This window comes from Pyrgilauda ruficollis, unplaced genomic scaffold, assembly GCF_017590135.1.
Source record: "Pyrgilauda ruficollis isolate IOZ18807 unplaced genomic scaffold, ASM1759013v1 scaffold23, whole genome shotgun sequence".
In the NCBI taxonomy this organism is placed as follows: domain Eukaryota; kingdom Metazoa; phylum Chordata; class Aves; order Passeriformes; family Passeridae; genus Pyrgilauda; species Pyrgilauda ruficollis.
Genome location: NW_024522539.1, coordinates 14318298 through 14335635, shown reverse-complemented (window position 1 = coordinate 14335635; position 17338 = coordinate 14318298). Strand labels below are relative to the sequence as shown.

At 39.5% G+C, this 17338-nt stretch overlaps 1 protein-coding gene across 4 annotated transcripts in view; it reads left to right on the top strand.

The window, feature by feature from the left end:
• APBA2 (amyloid beta precursor protein binding family A member 2) overlaps positions 1 to 17338 on the top strand; it is an 85637-nt gene that overhangs the window by 40974 nt on the left and 27325 nt on the right. For all 4 annotated transcript variants that reach the window (XR_005955294.1, XM_041469239.1, XM_041469242.1 and 1 more), the window contains exons 2-3: positions 8997 to 10002; positions 17215 to 17295. Coding sequence is in view for 3 of the 4 variants with exons in the window: in XM_041469239.1 (XP_041325173.1) it covers positions 9034 to 10002; positions 17215 to 17295 (1050 nt within the window). In the remaining variant the exon portion in view is untranslated. The remainder of the gene's footprint in view (positions 1 to 8996; positions 10003 to 17214; positions 17296 to 17338) is intronic.

The following is a 17338-nucleotide window of genomic DNA, read 5'->3' as shown; positions in this document are numbered from 1 at the left end:
TCTGGATGGATTGCAGATTGTCTCAGAGTGGCTGAATGTGTTTTAATTGAATGGCACATATTCTTTATGCATGATAATGTTAAAATATATGATATTTTTTCCTTACTCCTGTATCTCTTTCCCTTATTCCTATACATCCTACACTTTTCCCTTATTCTCAGTAAATTAGGATGTACAATAATCACAAGAAGATACTAAAATCTGTATTTATTATGGAATAAAATTCAAAGTTGATGCCTCTGCATAGCTATCACTGGAACTTTGTGTGCTGGGAGGATACTTTTTCATTATTTGAAACTGATCTCCTGGAGCAAAGCAGTCACAAGAATAAGCCATAAAATTTAATTGCCTTAATTTTGGTCTCTCATCTTCTTCTGTTGAATACAAATATTCTGCTTCTGTGCTTCCCCCTGTTTAAGTGGCCTTAAAATAAGGTTCTGGTTTTGGTATCTTTTTTTCTATAGCAGGCTTAGCACTGCAAAACTGATATTTGTCCTAACTCTCACATCTGTATGGATGCAGCACCACAGGTTTAGTATCACTCTTTGAGCAGGGAAATTAAACCCTAAAGGATGATTAAGCCACATCAACAATACATGATAATTAAATATGTGATTACACATTTTTACTTCTGCTGCAGGAAATAGCTAGTCTTTTTAACTATAAAAGCTACACTGAGCTGGGATATATGCTGAAGGATACCATCTCTGCAGTGCCATAGTGCCACTGTCTTTAGCATTTCTTTGTTCTACTTTTAATTTCTATTGGTGGGTGACAGTTATAGAGCATTTTTAGAATGACTTTTACAAGGTAATTATTGACTTTTACAAGCTTATTAGATTAAACCAAACAGAAAAAAACACTATATACCATGAAAAGATATGCAAGAACATAATTCAGAATGTAAAATCTTTTAAAAATAGGAAAAACAGTTAAATCATCTCAAAAATCCCTTGGTATCACCTGCTGACTAGCACAAAAAGGAAGATTTTCAAGCCCACAGAAAAGTAATTGCAAAGATCTCACTCTCAGGTGAGGTACTCAAACATCCCAAATGTACTTGTTCATGTTGATGTGGTTTAACAGATATTCCACTGCACACCGTCTCTCGTTTGCTGGTGGTTTCAGGGTGAGGAGAGGTGCATTAGGTATGGCTGGATAGATGCTGTTCCTGTCTTCAGAGCATTCACAGTTCATATTTTCCTGAGAATGCACCCTGCACACTGACAACATTTTGTTATAGCTCAGTGGTAGCTCAGGACAGGCTGCTCCATTTTAGGAGCATTGCCTGTGGATACAGGGATGTGTATTTACAGTATCTAATTCACTGCAGCCATTGTAGCTTTAGGCAGAATTTCGGCAAAACTGCAAATGAAACAATCCTGACAAACAGAAATGAGCATTTGTTATCTCACAACTTTAATTTTTCAGTCTGCTGTCAGTTGTTAAACTAATAAAATCAGCATAATGATTAATAATGGACATAATATTTTCTTTGTTTGCCTATTCAGTGATTTTTTTCATGACTACCTCATGTTCACAGTAGACACATTAGAGGAAGCAGAGAATAAGAGAATTTTTTTTGGCCTTAGCTACACAGGAAGACCCTAGTGGCTACTCTTGAGATAACTGCAAAGGCATGTATTTTAATGCCATCTATTTTTAGATGCTGCTTGTTTTCACTTCCCCCACACATTTCCCTCACTTCTTTAAGAATCATTCTTGCTCTGCATTCCATGCAAATCTCCTGCTGTTTTCTAAGTCTCTATTTCAATTATGTTAAGCATATTAAAATAAAATTTAGATGATTAATTGAAGCTATGAAACAGTAGCACCAAATCTAGAGTTTTCTTTAGCTGTTTTTCCTCCTGGCCTACACCAACCGTGCCTTTAAAAAAATCAGAGGCAGGTGGTATTGATGCCTGAAGAGGCTGCCTGGAACAGAGGCCAGCCAATGTTAAAGGAAAAAGTAGGGATTTATCAAAAGGCCTTTAAAGGATACACCTTGGGCAGTACAAGAACTTGGCTGTGGCTATACCCAAGATGGACTCTGAGTCATGAGTTTTCACATTTCTATAAGTTTTGGTCCATTTACATATTGGGGTTAATTGTCCAATTACAGCTTCAGGTTATGAAGTCCCATCCTCTCAGTTTGCTCTCCTCAATTTGCTGTTGTTTACACTTTTTGGGCCCGAAGCTGCAATGCTGTCCTTGCTTCTATTTTGTCTGACTAAACTGTGTAGAGAACTTGCTGAGTGCTGAGCTTGCACTGAGGAAGAGACATGCATGCATATGACTGTGTTTGTAGGTATTTACTGCCATGCAGGTCTAAGAGCCTGCACATAAAAGGACTGGTTTGATTATGTCCTAACAGCAGAAGCTTCTATCCTAGGCCTTTTCCCCTGAAACAATGCATTGGTGTTTTATAGAGTGTTTTTGTTTTAAATTCAAAAGCCTCAGAGAAAAGGAATAGACATTTTTAACAGGCCAGGCTAATAAGTCCTATGGCAGGCTGTGCCAGCCTTAGTGAAACAACTTCAGCAACACTGAAATGGCACTGGGAGTGTCACAACATGACCCTAATTTAATCATGTGGTAGTCCTCACTGTTGGAGACTCTTTCCATCCCTAGCACTGGGAGGTCAGTGTTACCCAGGCTTGCTCTGTGCAAGGGGGACCAGCATGCCCCTTCCTCCTGTGCCGTGTCCCCTCCTCCTTTCCCTTTGTTAGAGACTGTTCTCCTTCCAAAATCCCATGTCACACGCTCAGTCTGCTGTCACTGACACTGCCGGATTAGGGCTCCTGTGAGAGCTGGGATCCCAGCTCCACCTGCTTTTCGAGGAGCTGGCAGTCACCCTGCACTCTGCTTCTGGAGCTCTGCATAATCAATTCTCATGGTCTGGAGAGTCAGCACCACTGAAAAATGAAGTTAATGCAGTCTGGCCTTGGGGAATCAAAAGACTACAGAATCTGACACAGTCACAGCAGGCTCATGTTCTGTTATCAGCTTATTAAAAATTCCAGTTCCCAGTCTAGGATCAGTCATAATTCCTCTGGACCAACTTAGCAGATGGGAGCCTATTAAGTCTTCTGTAATGAAAGCCTACTGAGAAATACTATTAGTTTAATATTAAAAATTGTTTTGAATGTATTGAAGTTAGATTCTTTTCCACTTTAACTTATCTTTATTGGAGAAGAGAGTGGTATAATTAGCATAAAGCCCTGCAATCATGAATTTTCTGATGCAGTTCTGTTGAAAAATACTGTTATCTCAGTTACAGATGTACTGAGTAAGTAGATGAATGTAGCAGATCTAAACATATGTCTGTGTTAAGAGGGTTGGGTGTTGTTTCTTCTTTTTTGCAGCATTTCTGGATGATGAATGTATAGGGCTAACATATGGATAGCTTCAGTCAGCAGTGCATCCACAGCACAGCTCAGCAGAGAGAAGCAGAGCTGTGGGCTGTATGTGCTATGATCTCGCCTGGCAGTAAATTGTGTGGCAGTGCTTATAACTTACTTCTGAACATGACTTATAAAGAGTAGAACCATTTAATAGCAGTGAGATTGCAGAGGATATCTGCAGAAAATAGAAGGTATTGAACAATTCCAGGCAAGCAAATCTAGAGCATCAATTTGTCAAAACTCACAAAGGGTGCAGATATCTAAAGTGTGGGAGAAAAACTGAGGAGTAGATGGAAAAACAAACCTGGGGAGAAGAAGGCATAGGAAAGAGACCTTGTAAAAAAAAAGTGAATGTATCAAATTCAGGCCAGTAAAATTCTTAGGTTCACCTGTAAGTTGGAACAGCAGGGCTCAAAAATCATTTGGCTATAAATAAGCATGCAAAAAGTATATTAGTTGCCAAAAGAACCCAGACCACTGTGCATGTTGAATGTAAATAACTTGTTTGCTCCCACTAAAATGCTATTCAGTCTGTGAATCAAGTATAGATGCAATGTAGTTCTTTAACTACTGCCAGGAGTATGACACTGGGTATTTCACCATGTTTATAATTGTGTACCATTTCCCATTTTTAAAGATAATTTAATCGGCCTCTTTTACTAGAAGACAGTAAAGATCTCTTTCTACACAGGTGAAAACATGTAGAAGTGTTAAGGTTGATAAACCCCCCCCTACAGCTGTCTCAGATTAGGTGCAGCAAACTCAGGAGAAAGCTAATGAGTATAATGAGCACTGATTAGAATAAATTCCAGCTGTAACCCAGTAGTCCTGTTTCTGGGAGCAAAACAAATTGGTTCCCCTATGCATACTCCTTTTTACTCTCACATGGAAATGCAGCATGTGTTTCCTGGAGATTGATTTTCCTTTCAACATTGAGCTGAGCCAGGGAAAATTAAGAAAAATAAAGTAAAACCATTATTGAAAGAAATGCATTTTTACTGAGAACCCTGTGTAACTGGTCCCTTATTCACTGACAACACTGATGGAGATTAGTGATGCACTGTACCACAGAAATCAGGGTTTGATTGTCTCAGCAAGATAAAATTACTGAATCCCAAGGAAGGTAAACAGGGATCCAGCACTGATCCATGTTCCCAGGAACACTTCATCCCAACTGCAGCCAGAAATGGAAAAATGTGCTTGGTGTGATGCAGAAGTTTGACCTAACTCCCTGCTACCAAGGAGGGAGGTGAGATGCAAGAAGTAGGAGGGAGTCTTACACCAAGCAGAGAATCTGCCTACAGCAGATCTGTAAGCTCATCTGGAGCCTTTATTGATAAAATGCCTCTGAATCCAGCAAATCATTACTCCTCTCTTCAACACTGAGTAATGTAAGACAGAAGTCCAGTATTTTCTCCAATTTCTAATTTTTTCAATATACCTATGATAGAAGGTTACAGTAACTGATGTGAATATTAGCTAAAGTACTAATCCATGCAATCAGGGACTCAGAAGACTTTGTGTAGTAGTCTGAGTGGCAGAACACATGGTAAAAATTTGGTATCTGTTGCATTTCTAAAAAAAACCCCTCTAAATTCTGGTTTTGTATATTTAAAATCTGGAAGATTAATGTCTCTGTAGGTGAGAAGACAGAAGAGTTCAGACCTGTGGCCCTAAGGAATGTTGCTGTTTGACATGAAACAGCTTAAAATATTCAGGTTATGCTAGACCTAATCTGTGTCTAAAGCATTTTGCTAGGAAGCTTGAGAGATATTTTGATACAGGGGAAGAAAATTAGGCTGCCCTGGCTGTTCTAATATTTGAGTTAAAATACAGCTGTGTGTTTCCTTGACAGCAATGTATGTGCAGCTCCATAAAGAGCAGTTCTCAACTGGTGTTTGAAAACTCAGCTCAGTAATTCTGATGTGTTGGTACAGTTGGAAAAGTTACATTTTGTACTTGAAGATGCTGTAATCAGTGCACATTCAGTCTGCAATTCATGGGCTGAAAATAATAAATTCTGCCTTTTTATTTCAGTACTTTGTCACCTTAAGAGTCGTGCCTGAGAAGATTGCAAAGGAGGCCAAGTAGAATTGTAATTATTGTACAGAAATTGCTTTGTAACTTCAGTTTCCATAGCATTAAGATCAGCATTGCCTCTCACCAAAAATCCAGCTTATTTTGCCTCAGTTCCAGCATGCAGGGGTAAAGCACTGTCCTCAATCATCACTCAGACTGAATTAACTGAAGAACCATTTCCCATGTCCCAGTATATCAGTGCTAGACATGCTTGAGAGGAATTATTTTCTCTATTTCTTACTAGTGCCAGACACGCTTAAGAGGAATTATTTTCTCTATTTTTTTACCACCTATGCTCTAAAAAATTTCCAGTCTGCCACAAATTTTTAAGTCCTTCCCACACAGTGCAGATGCTGCACATTACCAGGCCCCTGTGGGGCAGGACTGCAGTGCCCAGCTGAGAGCCCTCCCTGGCAATTCCCCACAGCTGATGGAGCTCCACTCATCAGCCACCCCTCCCTCCCCAGGCTCCTGCCCTGCCTTTTGGCTCTCAAATCACATTCAGGTGGCTTCCTGCAATGTGTTCTAGAATATCTACAATGCACTGGATTTTCCTGCAGGTAAGCAGCATCTTTGAGCATTCACTACTGGAATTTATAAAGGGCTATCACTGTAGAGATGACACTTAAGGCAGTTTTAGGGCCTGGATACCAAATGAAGAGCCTTAGATGTGGGTGGAAAAACTCCATTATACTGGCTAAAAAAAGGGTTCTCATATCCATATGCTTTAGAAAAATCTGAGTCATGGGTTTCAAACTGTGTTTGTTACAGGCTCTGTGTTTCTGTATCTTCAGCTACACTGTTGTGACTTATGTACAGGGTCAACTGCACTGTAAATATTTAAGTATTATTTAATATGGATAATATTTCCACTAGAAGGTTAAGGCCATTGCAGATGAGAACTTTTCTTTCAATAAGAGGCACTTGATTTGTTCTGTTCTTGAAAAAAAAATGGTTAAACCAGATGAGATCTCTGTAGTTTTCTTGCAGTGCCATTCAAAATTATTATAGCACTCCATCTTAACTCATTTTAGACATGCCTGTGTAGTGTACTCATGCCTGAAATGGTCATACAAGCAATTTGTCTTGCTTGTGGGCAGTTTATTGCAGCCTGTACAGAGCATTGCGGTGTTGTGACTTAGATTACTATTTAGATACTATTACTGCTTAGATTATTATTTTAATCCAATAAATTTTGTTTATACTGCAGTCACAGTAGAGAAACATCCTTAGTTTGCAGTAAGAGCTGACTAAATCAGACTTAGACTAAATTAGACTCTGACTAACCCTACTGGATGGATGGCTTGGTGTTGTGAATTTCTTATAACTGACTCCAATGTAAGAAGTATCATTATTATTAAAGGGATAGTGGACATACATATTGCCTTGAGAAAATCTTACAAGTCTGCTAGTTCCTCCAATAGTGAGGAAGGGCAAGTAATCACTGAGAAAGTTTTGTCTTCTCTGATCTTCTCCTTTAATACTTCTCTTCAGATACACTATTTACTTTAAAGCTTTATTCTGGCACAACTAATTCTGCAAGGTAACAATAACCAAAAAGGGCTCCATATGCTGGGTTCCATTCATACCTCCTCCTGTGACTAACATCTCTGCTTTGTATCTCAGAATCCAGAACCCACGTTTCAGGGATAGATTTGCCATGTGATATCTTTGCCATGATCTATAGATACATCAGATTCCTGGATTTGTCACAAACTAAGGATTGGGATTTTTCTTGTGGTATCAGAAGTTCTACAGGAATATCTATAAGGTTCTAAGTTACAGTGACAGGATTTATTTTCTAAGTTCATAATGCCTAAGAAATTACCCCCTATATAGCTCCTCTAATCCTCTAGCTCCAGCAGTTTTATTGCTCAAGCCTTGGGAAACTGGTTAAATCAAAATGTTCTTGCAGTTGTGTGGTGCTGGTGAGGAGCCTGAGCTCCCTTCATGCCAATGAAGTAACTGCACAGGTCAAGTTTATCACAAGGATACAACAATGAAATACAGAGAAACACAAAATACTTAAAATAGATTATTTCCCCCTTCCAAATCATGCAGCAGACCACACTTGTCAAGCCTGTCTAGAATTAGCTATTTTCTTTAACTATTTTTATATAGTTCATATAACCCCTGCTTATTTAGAATTAGTGAGCTTTTACTGTAAATGTGTGTTTTACCTGGAATATAGATTAGACACTGAAGAAACAGAGGGATCTGGATCAATTGGAGCATTGGGCCATGATTAGCTGAACAAGTCTGAATGCCAGGTTCTGCTCTGGGGCGCTGGCTGACAGCAGTTCAGGACTCAGCAAAGTGCTCTGGCAGCCCAGAGAGCAAAGCACATCCTGGGCTCTGTCAAACACTGGTCAGAAGAGAGGACTGCCCTGCTGCACAGGACTGTCCTGAGCACTGATGCAGCCTCAGCTGGACGCTGTGTGCACTTCTGGACCCCATCATTTAAGAAAGATGTGAAGGTCCTTTTACGTGTGCACAGAAAGGCAGCAGAGCTGGTGAAAGGGCTGGAAGGAGGTGTCCTTGGAGGCATGGCAAAGGACTTTGGGCTTGTCTGGTTTGTAGAAAGGAGGCTGAGGTGACCTCATTGCCCTCTACAGCATCCTCCAGAGGGGAAATGGGCAGGGAGGTGCTGAACTTCTCCCCAGAGAACGTATCCAGTGATAGAATGCTTGGGAATGGTTCAAAGCTGTATCATGACAGTCTGGATTCAGGAAGCATTTCTTTACCAAGAGCACGGTCTGATGTTGGAACAGGCTTCCAGGGGCAGTCAATGCCCAAGTCTGTCTGTGTTTTAAGAGGCATTTGGATGAGGGCCTTAAAGCATGCATTAACTTGGTCAGCACTGGGTGATTGTGGTAGGTCCCTTCCAACTGAAATAATCTATTCTAAAAGCAATATTTGATTTAACAATGGGAGATACTTCATGGCATCCAGCTAGAAAGGGCTAATAGACCAGCAAGTGCTTTTTTAAAAAAATAACACTTTTAATACCAATACATTATCTTTTAGTGCATTATGTGACTGCCAAGTTAGTAGAATTAGTTTCCTTTAGTTTTGGTAAGAGCAGGTCAGATTCTAAATGTTTGCTTTCAGTACACGTTAAAGAAATGCCTAAGCTGAAAATTCGAAAGAGGTCCCGTTTACCGCATAGCGATCAAAGCATGACCCCTTCCTGGCAAGAAAAAGAAATTGAAAACTAATTTCAAGGTTCAGGATTAATTCTCTGTCAAATTGAGAGAAGAGAGCCTACACTAGAATACATTTAGCACAAATGTAGAACCCTCTCTTTATCTGTTCCTTTCAGAATGCAACTTATTACTTTGATTTCATGGTTCCACAGCATAAGCATTTTAAAAGTTAGCTGTCTGAATTTGGTCAAATATCTACAAACACAGGCTTTTAACCAAATGAATCTATCAGTTTGCTTCCTATTAACATCACTGTTCTCTGCTGATGACCTTTCCCTGAATGTGTGTTTTTCCATCTTCCCTGCAGTAATTGCTGGAAATGATTGTCATGTAAGGAGCTGGCTATGGCAAACAGGAAACATCAAAGCACTGCAGCCAGCATGCTGGATCACAGAGCCAGAGCTTGCCCAACTTCATCTCACAACAGGGAGCCCGAAAATGAAGAAAGTGACCTTCCCATTGAAGATTATGCAGCAAAGGAGGCAGAACTAGCAACTGTCAGAGCAGGTAGTCCTACCCCTGTGGAACACGAGTGCAATGACCATAGTGGAGATGGTGACTCCAGCTCTGACTACGTAAACAACACTTCGGAGGAGGAGGACTACGATGAAGGCTTGCCAGAAGAAGAGGAGGGGATCACATACTACATCAGATACTGTCCAGAGGATGACAGTTACCTGGAAGGAATGGACTGCAATGGGGAGGAGTATGTTCCCCATGAGGAGCACCATGTTGAAACAGATGAATGTCAGGAAGCTGTAGAAGAATGGGCTGAAGGCAAAATTCAGCACCAAGATGAAAACGAGGTGATGGACAGGCAAGAGTGGCAGGAAGGTCAAGATAATGGCATTCAGATTTTGGAGGATGAAGCATCTTCTTTGGAGATCCAAGACCAAGAAGAAAACATACAGTACTGTCAAAGTGAAGGTGACTATCCGGACTATTACCCAGCAGAGGCTAATGGAAATTCACAGGGAATATCACCATACCATTCTAGAAAAGAGGATGCAGAGCTGGAAGAGCAGGAAGAGGACATTGACCAGATTGTAGCAGAAATCAAAATGAGTATGAGCATGAGCAGTATTAACAGTACAACAGAAATGAGTCCAGAGCACACTGGGACTGAAAACATGGCACATGACTACAAAGAGACTTGTTCAAAGGGAGAAGCTGTTCACAGTGCTAACAGGCATGAGGGGAGGCCAAAATCACTGAATATCCCATCTGCCTCTAAGCACAGTGGAGATGTGCATCGAGGTTTTAAAGCAAAGTCAAGATCCCCTGAGGACAGACAGAAGTGGCCACAGGAGCAGGTATGAGGTGCTTTTTTTAACCAAATTGTCAAAGGCATGCAAGAGTTATGTTAGTTATTCCAAACAAAATTAGCAATATTTTTATATCTATTAATATGTAAATGTATTAGCAGTATTTTAAATTTTACTGTAACTGCATTCACACAATCACAGTGTGTTTAGAAAGAGGTGCTAAATGTAATCAGCATATGTACAGATCTAGCAAAGATGTTTTGCACAAAAAAGAGACAATTCAAACAAAGTATTCCAGATACATGTGTCAAAACCAGCTTCATTATACTATTTTCATTCTGCAGTGACAGTCTGGAGAAACTTAAAACTGGGGTCAGCGTTGAAATAGTTGCATTTTTTTTTCCATTAATGGCTCCTGTACCATTGCCTTAGCAGTTGATAATTTCCTGGTTTTGACAGAATGTAAAAAAAATCCTCTGTAAATAGGATTTTCTATAATTAAGTGCCCCACAATTAAACAATTTAGTCTAGGTGATTCCATTAAAATACATTAATTCCTCTGAAAAACAGTAAAAGGAAATCAAATGCTTAAGTATATGCTGATGAAACAGGTCGACCTTCATTATAGTTGTGAACAAAAAATGTCTTAGGGGGATATTTTCAGATTTCCCATATCTGCAGCAAGTTTTTAATATTCATTACTACATTCTATTTCCAGAAGTATAATTATAACCAAATTGTGCAACTTACTATATTCAGTGCCCTACTGCCAGCATAAAAGTCCCTTAGTGAATAAGCTTGCTGATGTTGAATGGTTTGAACAGCTCCTAGGTGTTGGCTGGGAGCAGAGAGGTTGAGGTAGAATGTTTTAGACTTAGTGATGGCCTTTCTCCCAGCAGCTACTACTGGGAGTGTTGTTCCTTGCAAGTTCTCAAAATATTTGCAGAACAAGAGATGAGTTCCTGAATAAGAAAGAATTCCTCAGTGCTTGACTAAGTAATTGTTGGGTTTTCCCCCACACTGAACGATTACCCATTCAAGACAATATTTGAAACAGACCTTCTTTTCAACAACTTTTTGTTGTTTTTAAGTTTATTTATCAGACGCTGAGCTGAACTGCATTTTACTTTTGTCATTCTTAACAGACTGCTGACAGCTGAGGGCTGTATAACACCTGGGTTTTGATTTAATTGCCCCGGTGTGGAAAAAACCAAAAGTACCTAAATATTTTTGAACTGCCTGTCTGAGCTTTGATTGTTATTTCCTGCCAGTCTTGGACCAATGCCTTCATCTTATTTAATAAGAAGGGAAGCACTGCTGTGATAGGTAACCCCAGGCTGGATGAAGATACTGAGTTTATACCATCACTTTTAATAGCAACCACAAACTCCTGTCTGAATGGATAGAGAGCACTGGACAGTACACAGTGTTTCATCCCTTCAAACATGGAGACAGGAAATTAAGAGATACAGCAGTACAGGTATCTAGTCCAGATCAGGCTAAACAAACTGGATATGAAGGCATGCATTTCATTTTAAAGAAAGGCCACAAGGCACAGCTGCTGTGGGTACTTCACTGCAGAGAAGAGCACAAGCCTCCAAGGCAAAAAGCTGTGAAGTGGCATTTGTTACAGAGATACAGAGTCTCACAAATGGACACATGAGGTAATTGCCCCTCTACCCACCCCAAGCCTTCAGGGACGTAAAAGAAAGAATAAAAACCAAGTTCAATAACCTTTGGCAAGCATTACTTGAATATGTGTGTCATTACAAGACTGGTCTTACCTTTTTGTGTTCTCACCTACTGCAGATAATCATTCTCAGCTTTACACACAAATCAGGCTCGTGGTGAGGGCATTACAGTAAGAGCTGAGTACCCATTTCTGCCTGTGAGAGACAACTGTTCACTTTAAAAATTTTAAAAGGTTTATTAAAACCTTAACAAAAATACAACAAAAAGACTAAATAAGGAAAAATTGCAGCACTGGTAACTGCCTTCTCAACTACCTATGACAGGGCCAGTTCACCTTCAAGATGGTTGCTCAGGCTTTTATACTCCTGGGAGCTGCATCAGCCAGCCCTGACCCCTCTCAAAGTCTGTCAGTCAGCTCTTCTTTGCCATTTATTGATGGAGATTGCTTTCTTGTCACTTGATTGGAGGTCAGGTGTTGCCATGCCTCACCCCCTAAGCACCAAGCTTTTCCATTCCCAGCTGTCCCATGCAAGGGGCGCATGTGCTCACCTTCTTGTACCTGTCCTAGACAACCCAGACTGTCTGATGGCAACAGTAGGGGGTGGGGGAAAGAGAACTGTGGGGAGAACAGAGGATATCTAAACTACAATGACACAACTATACATCAATAAGGCTTCTCTTATTATTCACACAACATTCATCTCTTAATTGCGAGAGCCAATCATCTCATTATCCATCTATGACATGCCCAAGTTAGTTTTTTTTCTTAGTAGCTCCTTAAATGTCCTTAGCACAAGGTGTGGTCGGATGTTTAGCAATAATACTGGACCTCAAGGAATTTAGATAAAGTGCAGAGGATTGTTTCTTCTGGGGCATTCAATTATTTTTATATTTATTTATTTATATTTACTATGAAATTTTAAAGGGATGGATGGAATTAGAGTACTGCCTAAATGAACCTGTGTCTCATTTGTGAAACCAAGATAGCCATAATTTTCACTAAAATATTTAAACCAACTACAATAATTCAATTTCTTCCATAGTGAAAGGAAAAAAACCCAAGGCTATAAGGCTGTTGTCGGTATATTTGCATGCTAAACTTACTGTTTGCAGAGAAGCTGCATAGAGGAGCCTTGGTTTTGTCACCTTGCTAAAAGATCTGTTATTATTAGTGTGCATCTCACAGTACAAAATATCATGCTGAAAGGGATGATAGAGGCACACATATATGCAATAGCATATAGAGCACTTTTTTGCCTCAGTTATCTTTAAATAAATGTAGATTTGAATGCTTCTAGGTTAAATCAAGATATACTACGTGTATGTCAGGTCTTGTAAACAATGAGCAAGCAGGAAGGGGCATTTGTTGTTTTATGCACATAGTATGCTATCCTTGGCTTTTTCATGTTTCTGCTCCTCTCCTTTCCTGCCTCACATAGGTAGAATTACTGCTTATTTACATTTTCAGTCCGTTAAAATACACAGCTGTTAATTCTTAGCTCATGATAGGTGCTAACATTCTGTTTGCAAGACATTTGCTAGTTAACAAGTAAACAAATGTGATTTTAAAGGTTCCTGTTGCTGGGTTTGCCCCAGAAAACAACCACTTTATAAGAAACACCTAACAATTTATAGAGAAGGAAAAACAAAGTAAGCATCTTGTTTGACTTTCAGTGTGGGCCAGTCTGCTGTCTTACATACACATGCTCAGGCTTCAAAACTTCAGGGATATATGAGCTTGGCTTGATTAGCCTTTATTTGTAAATACTTCTAGGGAAGCATTGAAGGGGATGATTAGCACTAGACAAATCTGAGGCAAATCTAGACTACATTCAGATTGTATATTTGCTCTAACTCACTGCTTAGCAGAACTCTTATTTCTTGCAGGTTTTCCATGCTTACGTTATTTAAGAAAGACATCACAGTTATGAAGTTAAACTGACTATTTTGGGTATTTTATAACAACTCCAATTTAACAACTCCCTCAAGCTAGGAGTTTCCCACACACCCATTTGATATCTTGGTCATCTCTCAGCTAATTGTTGAATTATCACATGAAGAAATTTTCTTTTTCTGTTTCTTATTTCATTGCATATGTTTTACATGTAGCAGAGAAATTGAGTATGATCAGACATGCTACTGATGTAATTCTCCTCAATTGCCACAGTTTTTAATGCAACAAACATGAATTAACTGACAGGTATATCCTGGGATGGAAGAAGGTGAACTGAATGACTCCTTCAACTGACAGTAGCATACAGTACAATCAGAAATTTTAAATGGAAATGGTATTTCTGTGCAAAAGTAGTTGCTTTTTGGAATGCTGTTAGATTTGCTTCAGTACAAATATTACTACAATTGTAGTAGTTAGCTACAATACTGTTGGTTTGGCACAGTAACAGTATTCAACACAGGAATGGCTTTACCAGGTGAAAAATGAGAATAATCTCGTGCTGCAAATGTGTGCTTGTACTGCACAAAATATGAGCAATGGCCTGGTCTAAAGAAAGCTGAAACCACAAAAAAAGCTTCTCCCCTGTTCAGTGCACTATACCCTGTCCTGCTTCCTTCCCCCACAGCAGGATGGCACAGGGCAGTTCCAGCCCCATCCTGCCGTCCCTGACTGCAGGGACTTCAGTTTCTCCTGTTGCACGTGCAGAATTAGCATCATTAAAGAACTGTAGAAGCAGTGAAGAAAAAAGCAAAACATTGGACAGCAGCTGAAATAATAAACAATGGAGGGTGTCTTTTGCACTAATCAATTCAATTAAATTACTCCTCCTCTGGAACCTCCTATGTGGCAGAGTTTACCCTGTTCATCCCAGCTAGGATCCTGCTCCTGAAACACTGGCACTGGCATGGCTGAGATATTTCTGCTGGGTAGGGGCTGAACATGACTCTGGGACTCAGTGCTTGAGCCCTGACAGTTTAATCAGCCCTTGCTCCTAATGTCTACTCAAGGTAGATTTCAGACTCCTGAGAATGTGTTCTCTCCTACCTTATTCAAGCAAATCCTCTTTACCAACAATAAAAGGTTTTTAACAGCACCAACACCTACCCCACCTTTAACCTTTTGAAGAAACATGAATTTACCATGAAATTTGCCTGCTTTTCAAAGGAGATCAGAGGCAAGTGCTTTTCAATGATGCTGCCTGTGACACTGAATCCTGACACTGCTTCAGATTTCTCAATTATTCTTTCATAACACTGGCATACTTTTGAGAACCTAACCAAATGTGCCTGCACAAACTGCCCTAGAAGGGATGCCACGAGCTCCTGCAGTGTCAGTCTGCTTGCACAACTTTCATATAGGCTGTGTCCTTCTACTTCTTCAACATAGAAGTCCAGAGACAGAGATCCCTATAAAAATCTGTGAAAGAAAATTTAATGAAGCCATTGTATTTTATCTCTTTTCTCCCCTCCAAAGGCTTTGCACACATCAGTGCTGCTACTGTGTTTCCCTTGCCTGTGCTGGTAGAGCTCAGTATTGACACAAATGTTTATTTCCTTCTCTCAGCATGGGGACGCTGCTCTGCTGCTGCAGAGTCCAAATACAGGAGTCTTCTGTCCGTCAAAGATTTCACCTTTAGAACAGTGTGAAGAAACTAAGATGATAGGCAGTTTAGAGAATGTGTTTCTTAGGAATGTCTTGCTGGAAGTCACTCTATGTATTATGGGATGCATATGAGAACAGTTTGTAGAAAACACAAATGGGTGTAAATGAAGAGCATCAAAGAAGGTTTCTGCATTCTCCTGTGTGCTCTAGGCAGCTGTGGGGGCACTACTAATAAATATCTGTTACCAAGTGACAGCTCCCAAACTTACCAAGTACTTTCTGAAAGTGCTAAACAGTCCAAACAGTCTCAAACAAAACCAGTTTCTCTGTGCTAATTGGCACAGAGTTTTAGCAGTCAGCTCCTGAGACCAATCAACAGCAAAATCAGTGTCTGCTGCCTGAAGATGCGTAAGTGACAAAGTCTTCTCAGGAAGTTTAAATCAGAAAGCAGCATGTGCTCCTAAATACATCTCCCTAAGAATTCAGCAGCTTTTCTCTGAAACTCATCATGGCTGGTTCTCAATTTTAAATATATGCAAGGACAAAAGAAAAAAAATGGTTCTTTGAGGTGGTAAAAATCAACTGGAAATTATTTTAATGTCTACTGAAATTTGATAGAAATTAAATGATTTTGTGGAATGCTTAGATCTCTCAACTTACTCTGACTCCTCTTTTCCCTAACTTGACTTGTTTACTTGGAATTACTCATCAGAAATATTTTCTCTTCACTCCTGACGTGTACTAGCACCACCACTAAACTAACACATGAGTAATGGAATCTTCGTGAGAGAAGACTGTGAAGTCTGACCTTTTTTCCTATGATCAGATAGTTGGTTCTTTCTTAAAGTCCTGCTTACTACTTGGGTGAATCTCATGTCTTACATGACAGTTGTCATTACTGAGCTCTAATGTGCCTGCTTCATTAGCATATTTTGTTCTGCTGACTAAATATTAATCATAGGAATAATTTGTCTAGAGGTGAACATAAAGACTTGTTTTGCCTACAGCTACATTCTGCATTTGAAGTTCAGAAGCCAAGGAGTTACATTCCCACTTAACATTCAGGCTGACCCTTTCAAATAATCCTTGGTGGTTTCCATTTGCACAATTGTTGATACAAGTTTTTATTTCTGAAGCTTTACAATGGAAGTGACATTTTGGCCCTATTTTTATACATTACAGGAAAACTAAGAAAAAAGGGGAAATGAAATATCCTAAACCCTAAAAATTTCTTCCAGAAATCACCTTGGTTTTCCAGATTTGTAACACTGAAAATCTGAGCCACAAAAACTTCTCTTTCTCGGTACTTAGAGGATATGGGCACTCTCCATGCTGGGTGTTGGTGTTGTGTGATTTGGGTCAGGTCTGGAAAAGAAATTTTGCCCCTGAGACTACTGGAACAGGAAAAAAGGAGTGTTCTGCAGCTTAAAATACTTAGTGTTTTCTTTGTGTATGATTTTATATTTTCTCTTTCACATTTCTTCTGAAGCCTGAGGTTGTACTGCCGACATCCTGTAGATCTGCTTGGCCCACGAGGAAGGAGATGTCATGAAGTATCTCCTACAAACATAGGAGCCTACATTCAGTGCTAGAATTCTGTTTTTCAGATCAGAGATGGCCATTATGTCTGGGCTGTTTTGATTTTGTACAATACTGAGAATAAACACATTAAAAAATTCTGACTTTGCTTTCTGATTTATTTGGACATGATAGCATTTGACTTAATTTCATATGAGAAATTTGCATTGACATAAAATAATTTATATTTAAATCAGTACTGTAACTGCTACTTAATGATAATTGAAATGTCCTATTATTTACATCAAAGTAGATACTTTATTATAATTAAACAGCTTAGCATTTTTATATGAAACTGATATTTGCTAAATTACAGTAGGAAATTCCAACTGCTATATCACATTATAATATTTTGGTAGCAGTAATGAATATTGATTGTACATAAATAACTTCAGATAAGTAATGGATGTGAAATCCTTTATTTTTCCCTGCAGATGTGCAATGGTTTAGAGCAGCCCAGGAAGCAGCAGCGTTCAGACCTCAATGGCCCAGCTGACAATAACAATCCCCCCGAGGTAGGTACTGGGGCTGCCAGCTGTGCTGCCTGCCTTCCTGCAG